The following is a 17,352-nucleotide window of genomic DNA, read 5'->3' on the forward strand; positions in this document are numbered from 1 at the left end:
ATTCTTATGTCAACAAACTCAAAGTGAGGGAAGTCAAATAACAGAAAACCAAAAATTACTGAAGTAGCTCTTCTTCCGTGAGTTCTTCTAGTCTTTGTTCCCCAGTCACCATGGCCAGCTCATCTTTTAGATCCTGGATTTCCTTTTTCAGTCGTGCAATCATCTGCAAAAATAAAGCAAGTGTCACTTCTTGACTGATAGCTAGGCCATGCTCTGAAATTTGCTTGGGATTCCTCTCTGGTCTTGTACTGCTTCTTATCTTTGTATTTTGTCAAAGATCCATACACTCAACCACCCACCCACCCTCGCCTATAGAAATATAAAAGCAGTATGAATTAAACAAATTGTATGTTTTAGAAGAGGCAGAAAAGCAGCATGATTCTTACAAGACAGCTAGCTTAAATAAGAATCAAATTACAAGATAATACGATTGTGATCAATTACTACTACTCTGAAAAGCAGCATCCCCCCCCCCCCCGCTTACTATGCAGGGTTAGAATATGCCTGGAGCAAGGGAAGGCATGGGTTTGTAAGACCATCTTTGCAGCCAGGTCACCATTCACAGCCAGAACTGAGGAAAGCACATAGGAGTGCCTCTATCTTAAAAATACTGGAAGGAAAAAGGAAGACGAGGCCTCCTGTCAGAAATAGAAAAATTCAGTAAAACCAATTCTTGAGACATCTGGAAACAAGAATGCAAGCTGCACAAATCATGCTCCAAAGGGAAACCATTAGTGCTGATAATGGAGAGTCCAATTATTTACCACACACCCACATTTCATCCCACCCTTCCTCCAAGTAAAACAGGGCAATGTACATGTCCCCACCATATCCTTACAACAGCCTGAGGTAGGCGAGGCTTACAGAGAAGGATTGGCTCAAAGTCACCGAATGAGCTTTATGGCCAAGCTCAACCTCACTAGTCTTCACCACCCCTTGCCCTTTACTTCCATTATGTTTATCTGTAGCTAGTGAGTCATCATTTGGAATATAAACCAACCTCTATGATTCCTAGGAAAACATGGCATCTTGGCTTCTTAAGAGCTGCAGTTACTTATTAGTGCCTCTGAAAGGACTTACAAGTATAGACAGTGGATCACGTGTATTTTTAGCTACTGCTGTAGAATGACAATTTAAAGCAGTATCACAGCTTTGCCAATTAGTAGATTATGAGTAAAATATCCCTCTCTAGGACTAAAAATTTCTTGGTCGTTTTTTTTTAAAAACAAGTGTGCATAAAAATTAGATTGGCATCTCCCTCCACCTAGCTAACATTCCCTAGCTTGGTCACATTGGTCAGAGATTGCCCTATTCAACTACTGCAAATGTAATATATATATATTATTTTAAAAGTGAAAATAGCAAGAGAAGGAAAGATAGCAGCTCAGAGACCCTAACAAGATCACTCCCACAGAACTATCTGTTATAGCTTGGAGACTTTGGATCTACATACATACACAATTCTGGAACATAGTATGTTTTCACCACTTTTATTCTCTAAAACTTCAGAAGGAAAGATTAACACTAGTGACCATTAATACTAGTGACTGAACTGTGTTAAGTAACTATGTATATCAATTAATATAATAATCCATCTGTGGTGAATGAACTGGTGCTTAGCAAATGCAAAATTAATCATATCAGTTATAATTACATTTTAAAGATTAGATAGATTTAGGGTAAATATTTTAAAGTTGTATACGAGCACTATAAATCAGAAACATTAAGATTCTACAATCAAAACCAATAGGCAGAACTAATTTACAAGCAACTTCAGTGTCTGCAGTGTTATGCCTACAGAGAATTATAGCTTCTAATTAAGAGTGGCTAGGTATCCAGAACATAATATTAAAATAATGTGGCTTTATATATGTAGCTACTAAACTATCTATTTCCAGGTTTTGCAGCTGCAGAGATTTATTTAGCATTCCACAAATGATGCCTGTCTCAGAGGAAGATATCTTTTGATCTCCAAAATGCAAGATGAAATAGCTATCAGAGGTACTGTTCTCCTAATATGACACCCTGAGAGCTTTCAAAGGAAATAGGTTCTTGGTTTGGTAACTCATGAAGAAAATTAGATACTAGTATATGTTTGTTTGTAAAGAATATGCCTATGTAATATATATATACATGATGCAGTAATGACAGCATAACAATATTCAGTGAAATATGGAAATAAACGTAATAAAGATGTAGGCGCACAGACCCCTTCAAGTAAGACTGGCATGTAGTATTAAAAGTTACTGCATGCATAATATCTCGAGAATAGGCCCATGTCAAAATATTTAAATATTGTTTAGTTCTACTCAATGGGTCAAGGAAAGTACGTTTCATTTTGATAGGAACATTACTTCTAAGATTATGAAACAACGTATTGTGAAGAAAACCACTGTCAGTTAGGGATGTGCGAACCAGCTTGATCTTGAGCTGAATCAGGGGCGGGGGGGTGCTTGGTCTGGCAGTGAACCAAGCCAAGCTCCTGTTCAGGACACAAACTTGTAAAGGGAATCTGGCAAGGATTCCCCTTTACAAGTAAAGGGCTGCGGGGGGTGGGCAAGGAGAAAGTCCCCATTTTTATCTTTAAAATTGCACCACAGTGCAGTGGGATGCGGGCAGCAGTGGCTGCAGCAGATGCAGGGAGAAAAGCGGGGGCTCCTTCTACCTTCCCACCTCCCTCCCATCAGCCCACGCTATCATTTGGGAGGCAGGCAGGGAGTCAGAAGGAGCCCCCACCACTGTTTCCGTCATGACGGAGGCAGCAGTGGGGGCTCCTTCTACCTCCCCGCCTTCCTCCCAAATGATAGTCCGTGATGGTCTGTGGCACGTATCAGGCCTTTCTGCATGCTATCATTTGGGAGACAGGCGGGGAGGTAGAAGGAGCCCCCATCCTTCCCGTGGCCGCTGCTACCTACATCACACCATGCAAAAGTGCAATTTTAAAGGTAAAAATGGGGACTTTCTCTCCCCCGCACCCGGAAGCCCTTTATTTGTAAAAGATTCATCCCCCTTTACAAGTATGGCCATCGAGCCCTCAATGCAGCTTAGCAGATGAGCCGGACTGGGCCTAGGCTCATCTGAGCCCAAAATGAGCTACCTGGGAACGGCTCGAATCCAGACCAGATTCGAGCTAAACCAGGCTGGCCAGCTCCGTGCACATCCCTATTGTAAGTGACTGATCCAATATCTCTAGGGCCATCAAGTAATTTTTAATCAGTGTGACCTACTGCTTTGTTAAAACCAACTTATTTTTTCTCTGAATGATTCTACATTTTTTGTACTTGTCTAAGACAACCAATACTAATTAAATGAAACACTGACTAAAGTAATATAGAAACATAGCATTCATTGATTTAGAGCTTTCCAAGAAAAGTTACTGCCAAAACTAAACTCAGTGTAAATTCTTTTTCTCATACTACAGTAGCTTTTAACTTGTACTTCTAATGAACAAAGCAGATATATTTCGAAGAAGTAGTCAATCAGTAATAGTGTGATTAACTGCCTTTGCCCTGAAAGTGTTTTCCACAAATATACAAGATTTATTTGAAAAACACAACACTTTAGATTTAAATACAGCTGAATATCCCACATAAAAATGCTGTTTAAATAAATTAAAGCATATAGCCTGTTAAAAATATATGGTCAGCCTTGCTAGGGCTTAAGGCACATAAAGACCTATCACTGAAAGCAGGATATCTGAGCAGGACATGGTACTATTGCAGCTTTGCATGAAACTTTTCAAGTCTTTATGGTACAATTCAGCTACACCACACCATGCTGAAGTCATTCTGCATTTCTACCCTGAAACAAAAACCCTCCCTTCAGATACATAGTTGGATTACCATAGCAGGAACTAAGAAAGCCAGTGTTTTATTTCTAAAGTGAGAAATTATCTTGCCTGTAGGTCATAGGTTCTATGTACTCCACTTTACTAGTACTCACATTCCTGTAACTGAAAACAGATTTCAGGGCTGCAAGCCTTAGGTTAAATAAGAGGGATTGATTGAGTGCCGTCAAGTCGGTGTCAACTCTTAGCGACCACATAGATAGATTCTCTCCAGGATGATCGGTCTTCAACTTGGCCTTTAATGTCTCTCAGTGGTGCATTCATTGCTGTTGTAATCGAGTCCATCCACCTTGATGCTGGTCGGCCTCTTCTTCTTTCTTTCCACTTTCCCCAGAATTATGGATTTCTCAAAGGAGCTAGATATTCGCATAGTGTGTCCAAAGTATGATAGTTTGAGCCTGGTCATTTGTACCTCAAGTGAAAATTCTGGATTGATATATTCTATGATCCATTTGTTTGTTTTCCTGGCTGTCCATGGTATCCTCAAAAGTCTTCTCCAGCACCAAAGTTCAAAAGCATCAACGCTTTTTCTATCTTGCTTCTTCAAAGTCCTGCTTTCACATTTAGAGAGTGTCACGGGAAAAACCACTGTCTGAACGATTCTAATCTTTGTAGGTGTAGACACGTCTCGGCATCTAAATACCCTTTCCAAGGCCTTCATTGTTGTCTGAGTGCAAGTCTGCATTGCTACTGAGCAATAGTCTGCAGCGTATTTCTTGACTGCTGGATCCTTTACTGTTGACAATCGATCCTAAAAGGCAGAAGCTATCCACCACATCAATGTCTTCATTGTCAATTCTGAAGCTGGTTGCTGTACGCATTGACATTAGTTTTGTCTTCTTTACATTTAGTTGTAGTCCCATTTTTTCACTGTGCTCCTTGACTTTCATTACTAGAGCTTGCAGATCATCCGCATTCTCAACTATCAGAGTGGTGTCATCAGCACAGCAATGTTTCTTCCTCCAACTTTAAAACCACACTCATCTTCTTCCAATCCCACTTCTCTCAGTATATGTTGGGCATATAAATTGAATAAAGAAGGAGAGAGTGTACAGCCTTGTCTTACTCCTTTGCTGATCTGGAACCAGTCTGTTTCACCATGTTCCATCTAGACTGTGGCTTCCTGTCCAGTGTATAGTTACTCATGAGACCAATGAGGTGTTCTGGGACGTCCATTTTTCTAAGGATATTCTACAACTTGACATGGCCGACACAATCGAAGGCTTTTCTGCCGTCAATAAAGCACAGATTGACTTCTTTCTGGTATTCTTTGGCTTTCTCAAATATCCAGCATGCATCAGCAATGATATGTCTTGTTCCTCGGTCTTTTCTGAAACCAGCCTGAACCAGCATTTGTTAAGTCTCCTTTCTTTGATGTGGGTATGTAGACTGACCTCTTCCAATCTGTTGGCCACTGTGTCGTTCTCCAAATTTTCTGGCATAGTCTGGTTAGAGCCTTGACTGATTCTTCTTCTGTTGCCTGCCATATTTCTGCAGCTATTCTATCAGTTCCTGTAGTCTTCCGACTTGGTAATGACCGGAGTGCTGATCTAACTTCATCTTCCCGTATTAGAGGTTCTGGCAAGTAGGGAATATCTTCTAGAGCATCTTGGATGTTGACATCCTTGCTGTACAGATTTTCAGTATACTCCTTCCATCTCTGTTTGATCTTCTCTGAATCAGTTACTATCTGTCCTTTGGCATCCCTTAACATACCAGTTCAATGTCGGAACCGCCTTCTGAGTTCAGAGATCTTTTGGAAATGTGCCTTGTTTTTCCATGTATATTTCCATCCTCAAGGTCTTTACAGATGTCATTGTCTCTTCTAACAGCTTGTCTCCTTGTTTCTTCTAACAGCTTTCTGAAATTCCCTATTAAGTTCCTTCCTGAGGTCTTTATCTTTCTTGAATTTGGCTTCCCTCCTCTTCTGGGCGATTTCTACCGTCTGTTCTGACATCCATTTTGCTTTCTTCTGTTTCTTCGTCTTTGGCAGTCTCTTTTCACATTTGTCCTTAACAACTTCTTTGATTTCATTCCACATTTCCTCTGGCTCCCTGTCAGTGAGGTTCAGAACTTCAAAGCGGTTCCTGATGTTCTCCTTGAAAATGGTGGGTACATTTTCAAGATCATATTGTAGGAGCTGAATAGCTTTGTTTTTCCACTTTAGCTTGACTTGGAACTTGCACATGAGCAGTTTGTGATCTGTGTCACAATCCGCCCCTGGCCATGTCTTTGCTGTTGTAACTGAGCTCTTCCACTTCGTTGTACCAATAATGTAATCAATTTGATTTCTATGTACTCCATCTGGTGATGTTCATGTGTATAGGTGCCGCTTTGGCAGGGGCATAGCAAGGTTGGATTGGGCCCAGAGATGAGATTTTAAAATGCTCCCCCACTCAAAGTCCAGGGCCTCCGTACACCCCAGGCCCCCAAGGATTTAAGTATGATATTTCAAAATAAGTATGCTGCTTGGAAATACATTTCACTGAATACACGCATGCACACTTCACAATATATAGTGATATACATCGAATACTATATATTTGTGCTACTTTTAATGCCTAGAACACACTAGAAACACTAATTATTAAAATTGGCCCCTCACTGCAGATTAGCAAAGGAGACTGTCAACCATGCAGTGTGAGCCTATGTATGTTTTCTCAGAATTCTGAACAAATTCAGTAAAGTTTGATTCCAGGAGATTTTTCACATGGGGCTTTTAAAGCCCTTTAATACACATCTCCTCTGGAATAGAGGTGGTGCATTCACATGTTGGCCAGATTTACCCTGATGTCCCTGCAAGTTATTGGGGAGCAGTTCACACGCAATTCAGGTTTTTCACTGGTCATTAGAGTGTAACCTGATTTATATCCGGAGTAAAAAAAGATCCACTATTTTGCGTTGGTTCTTTGGGACAACTTCAATTTTGCAGTAAAGCCTTCCAGTAAACTTGCAGTAAAGCCTGCTGTGTATAAAAGTCCCAGGTAAGTGTGTGGAGAATTGCAGCCTCAGGCAGCAAATCTAACTACATTTAGCTGGAAGTGCATTTCAGTGAAACACTTACTAGGAAGGAAAGCACGTCTACTTAAATATAAACTCCATTGCATTCAACTGTCTGAGATCTTTTCCTGGTAAGTGCATATAGGATTGCACATGCTCAGGGATGTAAAGCAAACCAAACTAATTTGTGCTCTCAGCATATTTTGCTCCCTATAGGAGACCAGTAAGTCCCAAACTAATTTGTGCTCCCAGCATATTTTGCTCCCTATAGGAGACCAGTAAGTTCCACTGAAGCAAGTAAGATAGATGGGGAGAAATAGAGAAAAGAGCAAGAATTAGCACCATTCCTCAGAATAAAAAGAGGTGGGGGGGGAGGGATGAGGAATCTGTCTCTTCTTGGTAAAATTTTAAGATAGATGAGACATGCCAGGGCTCAAGGAGCTCCTGAAGCTATGCCCTCTGTCCTAAAAGTCATTTTCCCTGCTCCCCAATGTGGAAGTAGGGCTGGTTGTGGTCTCTCACTGTACTGAGATAAAAACCACTCTCTGCAGGTGCTCAGAAGCAGGGTCATCCCTAGTGGGGTGTGGGGCTGGGGGGCAAATCAGCATGTTCATAGCCTCCTTAACATTTCATATCATTTCAGAATCATACTGACTGATGACATACAGTGTAAATAGTGTGAGTGAGGTTTTTGGACATACCCAACCAGCTTGGCATTTCTAAAGAAAAATAAAATAATAGCGCAACACATGCTTCATAGTTCTCACTCAGATCTTCTGGGTTGCAAAACAAATTGAACATAAGTGCATTTATAAATGAAGGAATGAATATAAATATAATATTGTTTTTCCAGAAATTTTTGTAATTTTCTGCCATCAAACAAGCTACTTATAGGACTTTTTAGATAGTTTTTTAAAAAGCCAACAAATTTTCCAATCTGTTTCAAATATCCAGAGACTGCTCATTCTCTCCGCCCTCCCCATATCAAAGCCCTATGGCAAACAGATCCTTATATATGGGGGGGAGGGGTAACCACAAAAAGGAATTCACATCATACCTCCATCATTCACAGCATACCTCCATTGTTGTTGTTGTTGTTATTATTATTATTATAGTTCTATACTGCACTTCCAAAAATGGCTCAGGGCGGTTTACACAGAGTAATAACAAACAAATAAGATGGATCCCTGTCCCTGAAGGGCTCACAATCTAAAAAGAAACATAAGATAGACACCAGCAACAGTCACTGGAAGTACTGTGCTGGGGGTGGATAGGGCCAGTTACTCTCCCCCGCTAAATAAAGAGAATCACCACCGTAAAAGGTGCCTCTTTGCCCAGTTAGCATTACTAAGCAGGCAAAGGCTGGTCTGTGCTCGGCAGAGGGTCTGCAGAGAACTGTGGTGGGTAAGAGGCAGCCAGCGATGGCCACTCGCCCTGCCTCCTTCCTTCCTTGCTGGCTGGCTGCCTGCATGGAGACCTCTCTGGAAGCCCTGCCCACCTGCCGATCAGCTGAGAGGTGGCGAGAGAAGGAGCTCTCTAGCAGCTTGCAGGCTGGCTGCTTAGATTGCCGTCCAGGAGGGCTGGCTGAGGGGCCTTGGGGCTGGGTAGTTGGGCGGGCAATTGGGAGTAATGTGACATGTCTCGGGGGGCCCTTTGAGGCAGTGGGCCCCAGACTGTCTCCCCTTGTCTAATCATAGTTACGCCCATGTGCTTTGGTCATTTGACGAATGTGTTAGCAATGAAGAGATCATTGGCTTGGCAGAAACTAATAAATTGGCTTGAGGGCTTGAAGTATGCTTCAAATATGCTTAAAATTGCCACCTTTTACCAACAGAGGGCAAGGTGCTGTTTCTTCAGCCCGTTAGTTTGATCCTCCATTTTTTATTCTTACTAGATCTGCGCACTATCACAAATGTCGGGATCCGGTCTGAACCAATCAGACCCGATCCCACAAATGTCAGTTCGGAGTCCTTTGGACCATTCAGAATGTCAGGATCAGTTTCTTCCCCGCAAACATTCAATTAAATTTCAAAAGTAACTGGGAAATACTTACTGTGTGGAACCCGGAAGAAAAGTAACGTGACATCACTGTGATTCTCTGGCATTACATCAGAGAATTGCAGGACAAACCTGGAAATTGGCAGCTTTATTTTTTTTAACGTAAGCTTAGAAAACGGCTTAAAACTTTTAAAAAATGAAAAATAAATGCATAGGCAGGCAAGCAAGTAGGCGGGTGGGCAGACAGATGCCCGAAGATGCTTTTTTTAAAAACCCAGCTGCAATCTGCCCCAGAATTTAAAAAATAAAAATACAAAAGCCAACTCCTGCTACTGTCTGGAGCTCCAAAAACCCTCAGAGCAACATAGAGAACCAATTTAAGTTAGGAATTTTTAATATACATCTTCATCATGACAGATGCCACACAGCTGCAATCCAATGCCAACTTCGTTGGAAATAAACACAATTTAAATCAGCCCCAAAAAGTATTTAGAAGATCAGGCTGCAAAAACCACTATTTCTACAAATAAATTGGAATGACAGTATGATAATGCTTCCACTTCAGAAAAGATCTGCATTAAAGTTTCATTCTTAGGTAAAATTGCTCACATCCTACACAATGCAATGTTGGCAGTTGTAGCTCATGTAAACAACATAAATGGTGTTGTGCCCCAGAACAGCTCCACTCTGCTGAAGTGTATCTCAATTTATCTGTTGAAGACTACATCCTCAGAGCTGGTAAGGCCTTGTCTGAGGGATCATGGAATTCCTGGACCATCTTATATAGAGCCTGGAGAACCTTTTCCCATAGGAGTGCCCAGAGACAGGAAAATCAGAACACTGTGCTTTTCACCCAGCCACTATTATGTTTGTCAATGGTGAGAAATTTCCAGGTGAGGTGGTGGCAAGAGATGAGGGAAGGAAGAGCACGGTGCAATAAAATAAAATAAAATAAAATAAAATAAAAGTAAACAAAAAACAGCAACTTAAGAGTAGAAATGGAATAAAAGGAGGAAAAAAGTGAAAGCGCCAAGCTCACTCAAGAGAGTGAAAACCACACTCCAAGGTTCCTGATTGTGCTGCTGCTGTAGAGGTAAAAAAAGAACTAAGGAGAGAGGCACAGAACCCAGTTTTGGAGCCTGCACTATGATATCTGGTAGGTAGGAGATTTATACCCAGTATCTTGAAGCTAAGCTGAAAAAGTTTTCGAGTGCAGGCCAACAGTCAAATTAACTTTCTGCAGACATGCCAAAGTTTTGTATTGTGTGAGGAGAAGGGGTGGTTTTTGATGACCATTCTTCCCTCTACAAACACCTGTGCCTCCTGAAAGTATGTCCTTGAGGGTTCTCCAATCCTATGTCTTTCTCCTTGAGTTCCAGAAGATAGAATACAAATGCAATCAATCAATATTTGCAACACATGAGACTACAAGTACTTTCAGCACCATATCCATGAGGTATAATTAATTATGAAATTATCAGCAATTCTAAATCATCATCAAAAAGCTTTACCAGTCTGGGGTCAATTTCTTCATTGAGAACTGCTTCATTCTTTATAAGGGCAACTCGCTGTGCAAATCTGCAAGTTGATATAGATTCCTAAAAGAACAAAATAATATGAAGCCATGTGAACAGGTATGTGTACTATGAATAACAAACTGAAGCAGCAATTTTTGCTGCTTTATCATGATATAGTCCTAACAAAAATCAGTACCACCTGGAAAAAAATAATCAACTTTCCTTAAAATACGTGATGTGATCTTATTGCATCATTTGTTTTTCAGGTCCATATTAACTGCTACTAGAAGTGGGCAGGAAAATGGACAGCATGATTAGATCACCTTATGAACTTTAGAAACAAAACATTAAGAGCAGAAGATGAGAAACTGGATGTGGGAGGTCTGTTTTCAGCAGAGAATCTGAATTTCACGTCACATCTAGTTCTGCCCATAGTGGTCAGTTACTTGCAATCATGAAATCAAATAAGATTGATACATGCCTTAAAGGCTTTTTAAACCTAAATTTTGGTGAGCTAAGGAGGATGCAACTTCAGAAATGGAAAGGTGGCACACTTCAAGAGATAAATTTACACACTGATGTCAGCCTGTAATCACTGATAAAATGAGAAACACACAGATGAAAGGATTTCACCACTAGTCAACTTATTTGCCATTACTAGTGAATAAACCTAAGAAATTTGTTGGCAATATGGAAGCTTCATAATGGGGATTGCCAACTGCCATGCTAGTGCTATGTCACAAGCCATGATTTTATGCTAGAACTGCATCAACATTGTGATTTATATGAAAATAATATAAATCATAATATGATAAATATGTCTGGATTAAAGTAAATATATGCATTAAAAATATTGGCGGACAATGCAGGAAGTTCTAAACCACCTGCCCTGCTTCCCACAGAAGCCTTGTTGCACAAGCGTGATCACACAATTTTAAGTACTGGTGCAAAAGTACACTTGTGAAACACTGAAGGTGCTGTTTTAGACACCCACAGCACCGCAGGAGGTTCAGAACTTCCTGTGTTATTCTGCTCTTTACTTTGGAAAAGAGGTGACTAAGGAGAGACATGATCGAGGCGTATAAAATTATGCACAGGGAGAATTATTTGACAGAAAGAAATTTTTCTCCCTCTCTCATAAGACTCGAACCAGGGGCTACCCCATGAAACTGAAGGTTGGGAAATTTAGGACTGACAAGAGGAAGTATTTTTTCACACAGCACATAATTAATCTATGGAATTCTTTGCCATGGGATATGATGATGGACACCAGCTTTGATGGCTTTAAAAGGAGCTTAGACAAATTCATGGAGGTCAGGTCTATCGATGGCTAATAGTCCAGTGGCTTTGGGCCACCTCTAGCCTCAGAGGCACAATCCCTCTCATTACCAGTTGCAGGGGAGTAACAGCAGGAGTGAGAGCATGCCCTCACCTCTTCCCAGAGGCATACGGTGGGCCATTGTGTGAAACAGGATGCTGGACTAGATAGGCGTTGGACCTGATCCAGCAGTGCTGTTCTTAAAACAGTTCCTAATGAGAAAAGCAAGAACATACATCTATGTTCCTTTTTTCTATTGAGAGCGTTGCAATCATCGTAGTCATGCAATTCCCTCCTAGGCTGTCTCGTAGCACTGAGGTCATCATAGAATTCCTGTAGGGGATATGAGACCTGTTTTTCTCTGAAAGGGCAATGATTACCTGCAATAAGAACAATTGAAAATCTTGTTAAAACTCTGTATTATTTTGCTCTTGACCATTTAGGCTGCTCTTTCTAACACAGTAACGGCTTACTTTACAGCTGAGAAGATGTACAAATGGAATGGAATGGTGTTACACATTAGCAAATATAAAACACTTGCCCTAAGACTTACTGTGTAACTGCATGTTCCAACATTTGCACCAAGAGTCTTACTAACCATGGTTTTAACCCTACCTTTTCTTATTTTTATACCTCCATATCTCTAGGTGGTGTACAAAATTTAAAATGTTTAAAAATCACAAACTAAAATACATGACAATAAAAACAATATAATAAAACTATTAAAACAAGTTTTAAAAATTATTAAAATTAATTCCAATTAAAAGCCTGAGAGAACAGGAGGGTCTTGAGGTTCTTCCTGAAAACAGAGAAAGAGATGCTCTTATTCAGCAAGAACCTTATTCCAAAGCCCTCGGGCAGCCACAGAGAAAGCCCAGGCCAGGGTTGCCACCGAACAAGCCGGTGGTAACTGTAACTGGACCTCTACAGAAGATTTTAACAGGTGGAAGGGATTATGACAAGGAGGCTCTCTCTCAAATAGCCTGGACCCAAGCTGTTAAGGGCTTTATAGGTAATAATCAGCACTTTGTATTTCACCTGGAAACATATCGGCAACCAGTGCAGTTCTTTTAGAATCGGTGTTATGTGGTCCCTTCTTGTTGTCCCAGAGACCAATCAGGCTGCCACATTCTGCACCAATTGTAGTTTCCAGACTACGTACAAAGGCAGCCCCACATAGAGTGCATTACAGTAGTCAAGCCTGGAGGTTACCAGCATAGGTACAACTGTTTTAAGGTCATTCACCTCTAGAAATGGATGTAGCTGACGTATCAGTCAAAGGGGATTAAAAGTTCTCCTGGCCACTTCCTCCACCTGAGAAACCAGGGAGAGCTTTGGGTCCAGGAGCACTCCCAAGCTACGTACCTGATCTTTCGGGGGGAGTGTAACCGCATCCAGAACAGGCAGATTTAAACCATCTCTCAGGTCCTGGCTGCCCAGTCAGTACCTCCAACTTATTTGGATTCAGCCTCAGTTTGTTATCCCTCATCCAGCCCATTACTGCCTCCAGGCAGTCATTTAGGGAAGATATGCCAATTCCTGATGAGGCTGGCATGGAGAAGAAAATCTAGGTGTCATCAGCATATTGATAACACCTAGCACCAAACCTCCTGATGATCTCTCCTAGTGGTTTCATGTAGATGTTGAAAAGTATTAGAGACAGTATAGAGTCTGTGGGACGCCACACTTCAGTTCTCGCTTAGCAGAACAACAGTCTCCAAGCGACACTATCTGGAATCTGCCAGAGAGTTAGGAGCGGAACCACTGTAAAACAGTACCACCCAATAACACCTCCCTCAGGCAGTCCAGTAGGATACCATGGTCGATGGTATTGAAAGCTGCAGAGAGATCCAAAAGGATCAGCAGAGTCACACTCTGCCAGTTGGAGATCATCCATCAGGCTGACCAAGGTAGTCTCGACCCCATAGCCCACATGAAAGCCAGTTTGAAATGGGTCTAGATAATCTGCGGTTTGTCCACTTCCTCAGGAGTCACAAACTGAAAATGATCCAATCTAATCCCATAAGAGGAGAAGCTGGACACCTCCACAGTAGACTCTGCAGTAACTGTGGAATCCAACTCAGCCTGAATCTGAGGGATTTTATCCGCTAAAAAGTTGTTAAAGATGTCACAGCAAACGACTGATGGTTCCAAGTTTTAATTCAAGGGGGAGGGTTATATACAAGCCCCCTCACAACCCTAGACGACTCAGCTGGATGTGAATTTGCAGAAGCAATGCGGGCAGAAAAGAACTGCTTCCTTGCCACCTGTACTGCCAGAGCATAGGTCTTCAAATGTGCTCTGTGTTGTGCCCAATCAGACTAGCACCGAGTCTTCCTCCACTTGTGCTCTAATAGTCTACCTCGCCGCTTCACCTCCCATAACTCATCCAAATACCATGGGGCTGTATTTAAAGCAAGTTGGAAAGAACGCTTAGACACGATTGTGTCTACTGCTCTAGTAAGTTCATTATTCCATCTTTGTGCCAGAGCATCAACAGAATTGTTACCAGAGCCAACCCTAAATCCCTCCAAGGCGTCTTAGAATCCTATTGGAGCCAATAATATCCTCGGGCAGACCAAACTAATAGGTTCTTCACCGTTGCAGAGGTGGGTTATGGCTGTAAGTTCTACCTTAACCAGAAGGTGATCCGTACATGACAATGGGGAGACGACAGGAGTCCTCACCCACGGAACACCACCCTGATCAGAGCAAAAGACCAAATCAAGCGTGCGACCAGCATCATGTGTCAGACCAGAGACCAAGTGGGATAGGCCCACAGTCATCATGGTCGCTAAGAACTCTTGAGCAACCCCCGACAACCCAGTCGCAAATGAACATTAAAGTCCCACACTACCAACAACCTGGGATATTCCAATGCCAACTCAGCAACCAGGTCTGTCAACGAAGTTAGGGACTCCACTGGGCAGCGGGTGATCGGTACACCAGCAGAAGTCCCAGTCTATCCCTGGTCCCTAGATACATTCAGTATATGCCAAATCCCTGACAGGGATCCTGGCAAGGGAAATGTTATTCTTATAGACCACAGCCACCCCACATCCTCTCACCTGCTCTACCATGGAGTAACCCTCTGGGAGAAGCTGGGACCAAACTGGACCACTAGCTTATCCTGCCCAGGTCTCTGTAATACATATCAGATCAGCTCCTTCATCCATAATCAAGTCATGGACTACCTCAGATTTATTTTGAACTGACCTCGCATTACAGAGTAATAAGGTGAGGTTCTGTGGGTGAGTGGCATTGCTCTCCAGAATCAAAGAGGTAGTAGGCCTGCTGGAAGGGGAAACAGCAATTAAATTTCTGAGTTCCCCTCCCCTATAACAGCCCACTGGCCTACCAATGCCATATCTATGTCAATTCCCCACCACCACTGGTATAGCTGCCCCAGGGTCATCCCCCACCTCCTCATCTCTGTTTTGCCCAAAACACATACCTGTACCAGGCCTAACTAAATACTAGGTAACAATGAAGTGAGCAGGAGCCTTCTTTCCAGCCATTCAAGTTAATAAATTGGTCCCAGCCCTCAGTCACACCTCTGAAGGCCGGCACCTTTTGATGGCCAGCTTTGGCAGCCGCCTGCAGGTGGCCTGCACCAGCGGCTGTGCCTCTGATGAGAATCTTTTACACTTAATTTTGTAATTTAGTATCTAACTGTTTCCTGGACACTGACAAAAACTATCTGAGAACGAAAGGCTGAGATGGCAGACAGAGTCATTATTGAGGATTGTGTCAAACCTCCACTACTCAGCTGAATAAAGTATTCAAAAGTGTATCATAAACCACATCAAACTCCATACCTTGGGGTGTAAGCTAAGATCAGCATAAAAGAAGAGTTCTCCATTATTTTGGAACAGAAGATCTGAAATCAACAAGAAGCAATATAACTTCTACCTCAGCCAGGAATCTTTGTACTGGATACTATGACTATTTCAGCCAAACTAGATTGGCCAGCAAACATTGCCCTGAAGGGACTACAAGCAATTTGGGAACTTTCAGCAAAACTTGTACAACCAGGATTACTATAAACTTTGGTTTAGTCAGCTCCATTACTCCCAAACTGGAATCCACTAACCACATGGCGGGGCATGGTTTTCCATTTCACAAGAATACCCCTGGGATGGTAAATATGGGGCCTTAAAACTAGTGCATCCTCCTGTCTATTGCTGTGCTGCTGCAGGTATCATTGACTTTGGGGTACCGCTTTGTACTCCCTGAGCATGTCTTCTGTCATAAGGCTATTACGTTGATACTGAAGTTCTGAACACAGCCCTCAATCCTTTCAAAACTGGGTCATCAGATCAGAGTAATTTCCATCATGACTTGAAATTTCTCCATCATAGTAGCCTGCCCCTCCATTGGTTTTCATATTTGATTTTAATTTTTTTGTGTGTGGTGGTGGTGGTGGTGCAGATGTGGTGTAAAACCTCCTCAAGAGGTCTCTTTTTGGTATTTGACTTCTGCCTATATATCAGTGCCTTGAATTCTGGAGAAGCTGTCTTCAATGTCTCTTTTTTGTTTTAGAGGCATAGGCTTTGTCGATTTTCAGCTCAAGACGTAAGTTTATTCATCGCTTTCTAAAGCTTTTTGGATAAACGTTTCTGGCTGTAAGCCTGAGAATGTCCATCTATCTTCACCATCACCCTTCCAGAGTTACTTGTAACAGGTGTACCGGATATGAATTATTCTGAATGGATATTTTGGGAGAGGAACTCGATTAGTCACAGATCACACTTTTCCCCACAAAGCTGCCTTCAACCTCAATTAACACTTCCTTTGCATTCATGGTTTGATATTATCACCACCTCTTAAACACAATAAAGAATCTGTGACCAATAGACTGGAAAACCTCATCCCTGCCTTGTTAGCTCATAAAGCAAGAATGCTGCGTTTAAGGCTGCCCCAAAGAGAGGGAAATGGAAAAAAATTGAAAGGAGCAAAAGAAGAAGAGGGAAACTAGAGGTCATCACTACAGTGTAGCAGAAAAGGCACCAACTGTGGCAACGCTTGCCCCATCTCTTTACTAAGGTAACTGATGCCAAAAATGTTGGATAAGGTCATTTGGACACAAGGAGCACCTCGTGTTCCAAAGATCAGGTTTCATAATCTGGGCTATGCATATCTCGTTGAAATTACCTCAGGTCCAGGACCCTGCCACATGGAGGATGAGGTGAAGAGCTCAGGGGAAGTTCCTCATCAAAGACTCTTGAGAAAACTTAGCAGTCATGGGATAAGGGGATAGGTAAGATTAGTAACAGGTTGAAGGACAGGAAACAGGATAGGAATAAAAGGACAGTTTTCACAATGGAGGAAAGAAAGAAGTAGGGTCCCCCAGGGATCAGTACTGGGACCAGTGCTTTTTCATTTATTCATCAATGATCTAGAAATTGAGGTAAGTAACAAGGTAGCCAAATTTGTAGAAGACACTCAACTATTTAGGGTAGGGAAATCCAAAACAGATTGTGAGGAGCTCAAAAAGGTTCTCTCCAAACTGGGGGAGTGGGTTACAAAATGGCAAATGCAGTTCAGTATTAGCAAGCGTTATGTGATGCATATTGGGGCAAAATACCCCAACTTCACATATACGCTGATGGGATCTGAGCGGTCAGTGACTGACCATGAGAGGGATCTTGGGGTTGTTGTGAATAGCTCAT

General features: G+C 42.0%; 1 protein-coding gene across 4 annotated transcripts in view; it reads right to left on the bottom strand.

Moving 5' to 3' along the window:
- KIF6 (kinesin family member 6) overlaps positions 1–17,352 on the bottom strand; it is a 352,942-nt gene that overhangs the window by 214,502 nt on the left and 121,088 nt on the right. For all 4 annotated transcript variants that reach the window (XM_053305319.1, XM_053305322.1, XM_053305332.1 and 1 more), the window contains exons 8-10: positions 11,917–12,060; positions 10,357–10,443; positions 60–163 (exon numbers count right to left, since the gene is read on the bottom strand). In XM_053305319.1, the coding sequence (XP_053161294.1) occupies positions 60–163; positions 10,357–10,443; positions 11,917–12,060 (335 nt within the window). The remainder of the gene's footprint in view (positions 1–59; positions 164–10,356; positions 10,444–11,916; positions 12,061–17,352) is intronic.

This window comes from Hemicordylus capensis, chromosome 1 (assembly GCF_027244095.1).
Source record: "Hemicordylus capensis ecotype Gifberg chromosome 1, rHemCap1.1.pri, whole genome shotgun sequence".
Lineage (NCBI taxonomy): Eukaryota > Metazoa > Chordata > Lepidosauria > Squamata > Cordylidae > Hemicordylus > Hemicordylus capensis.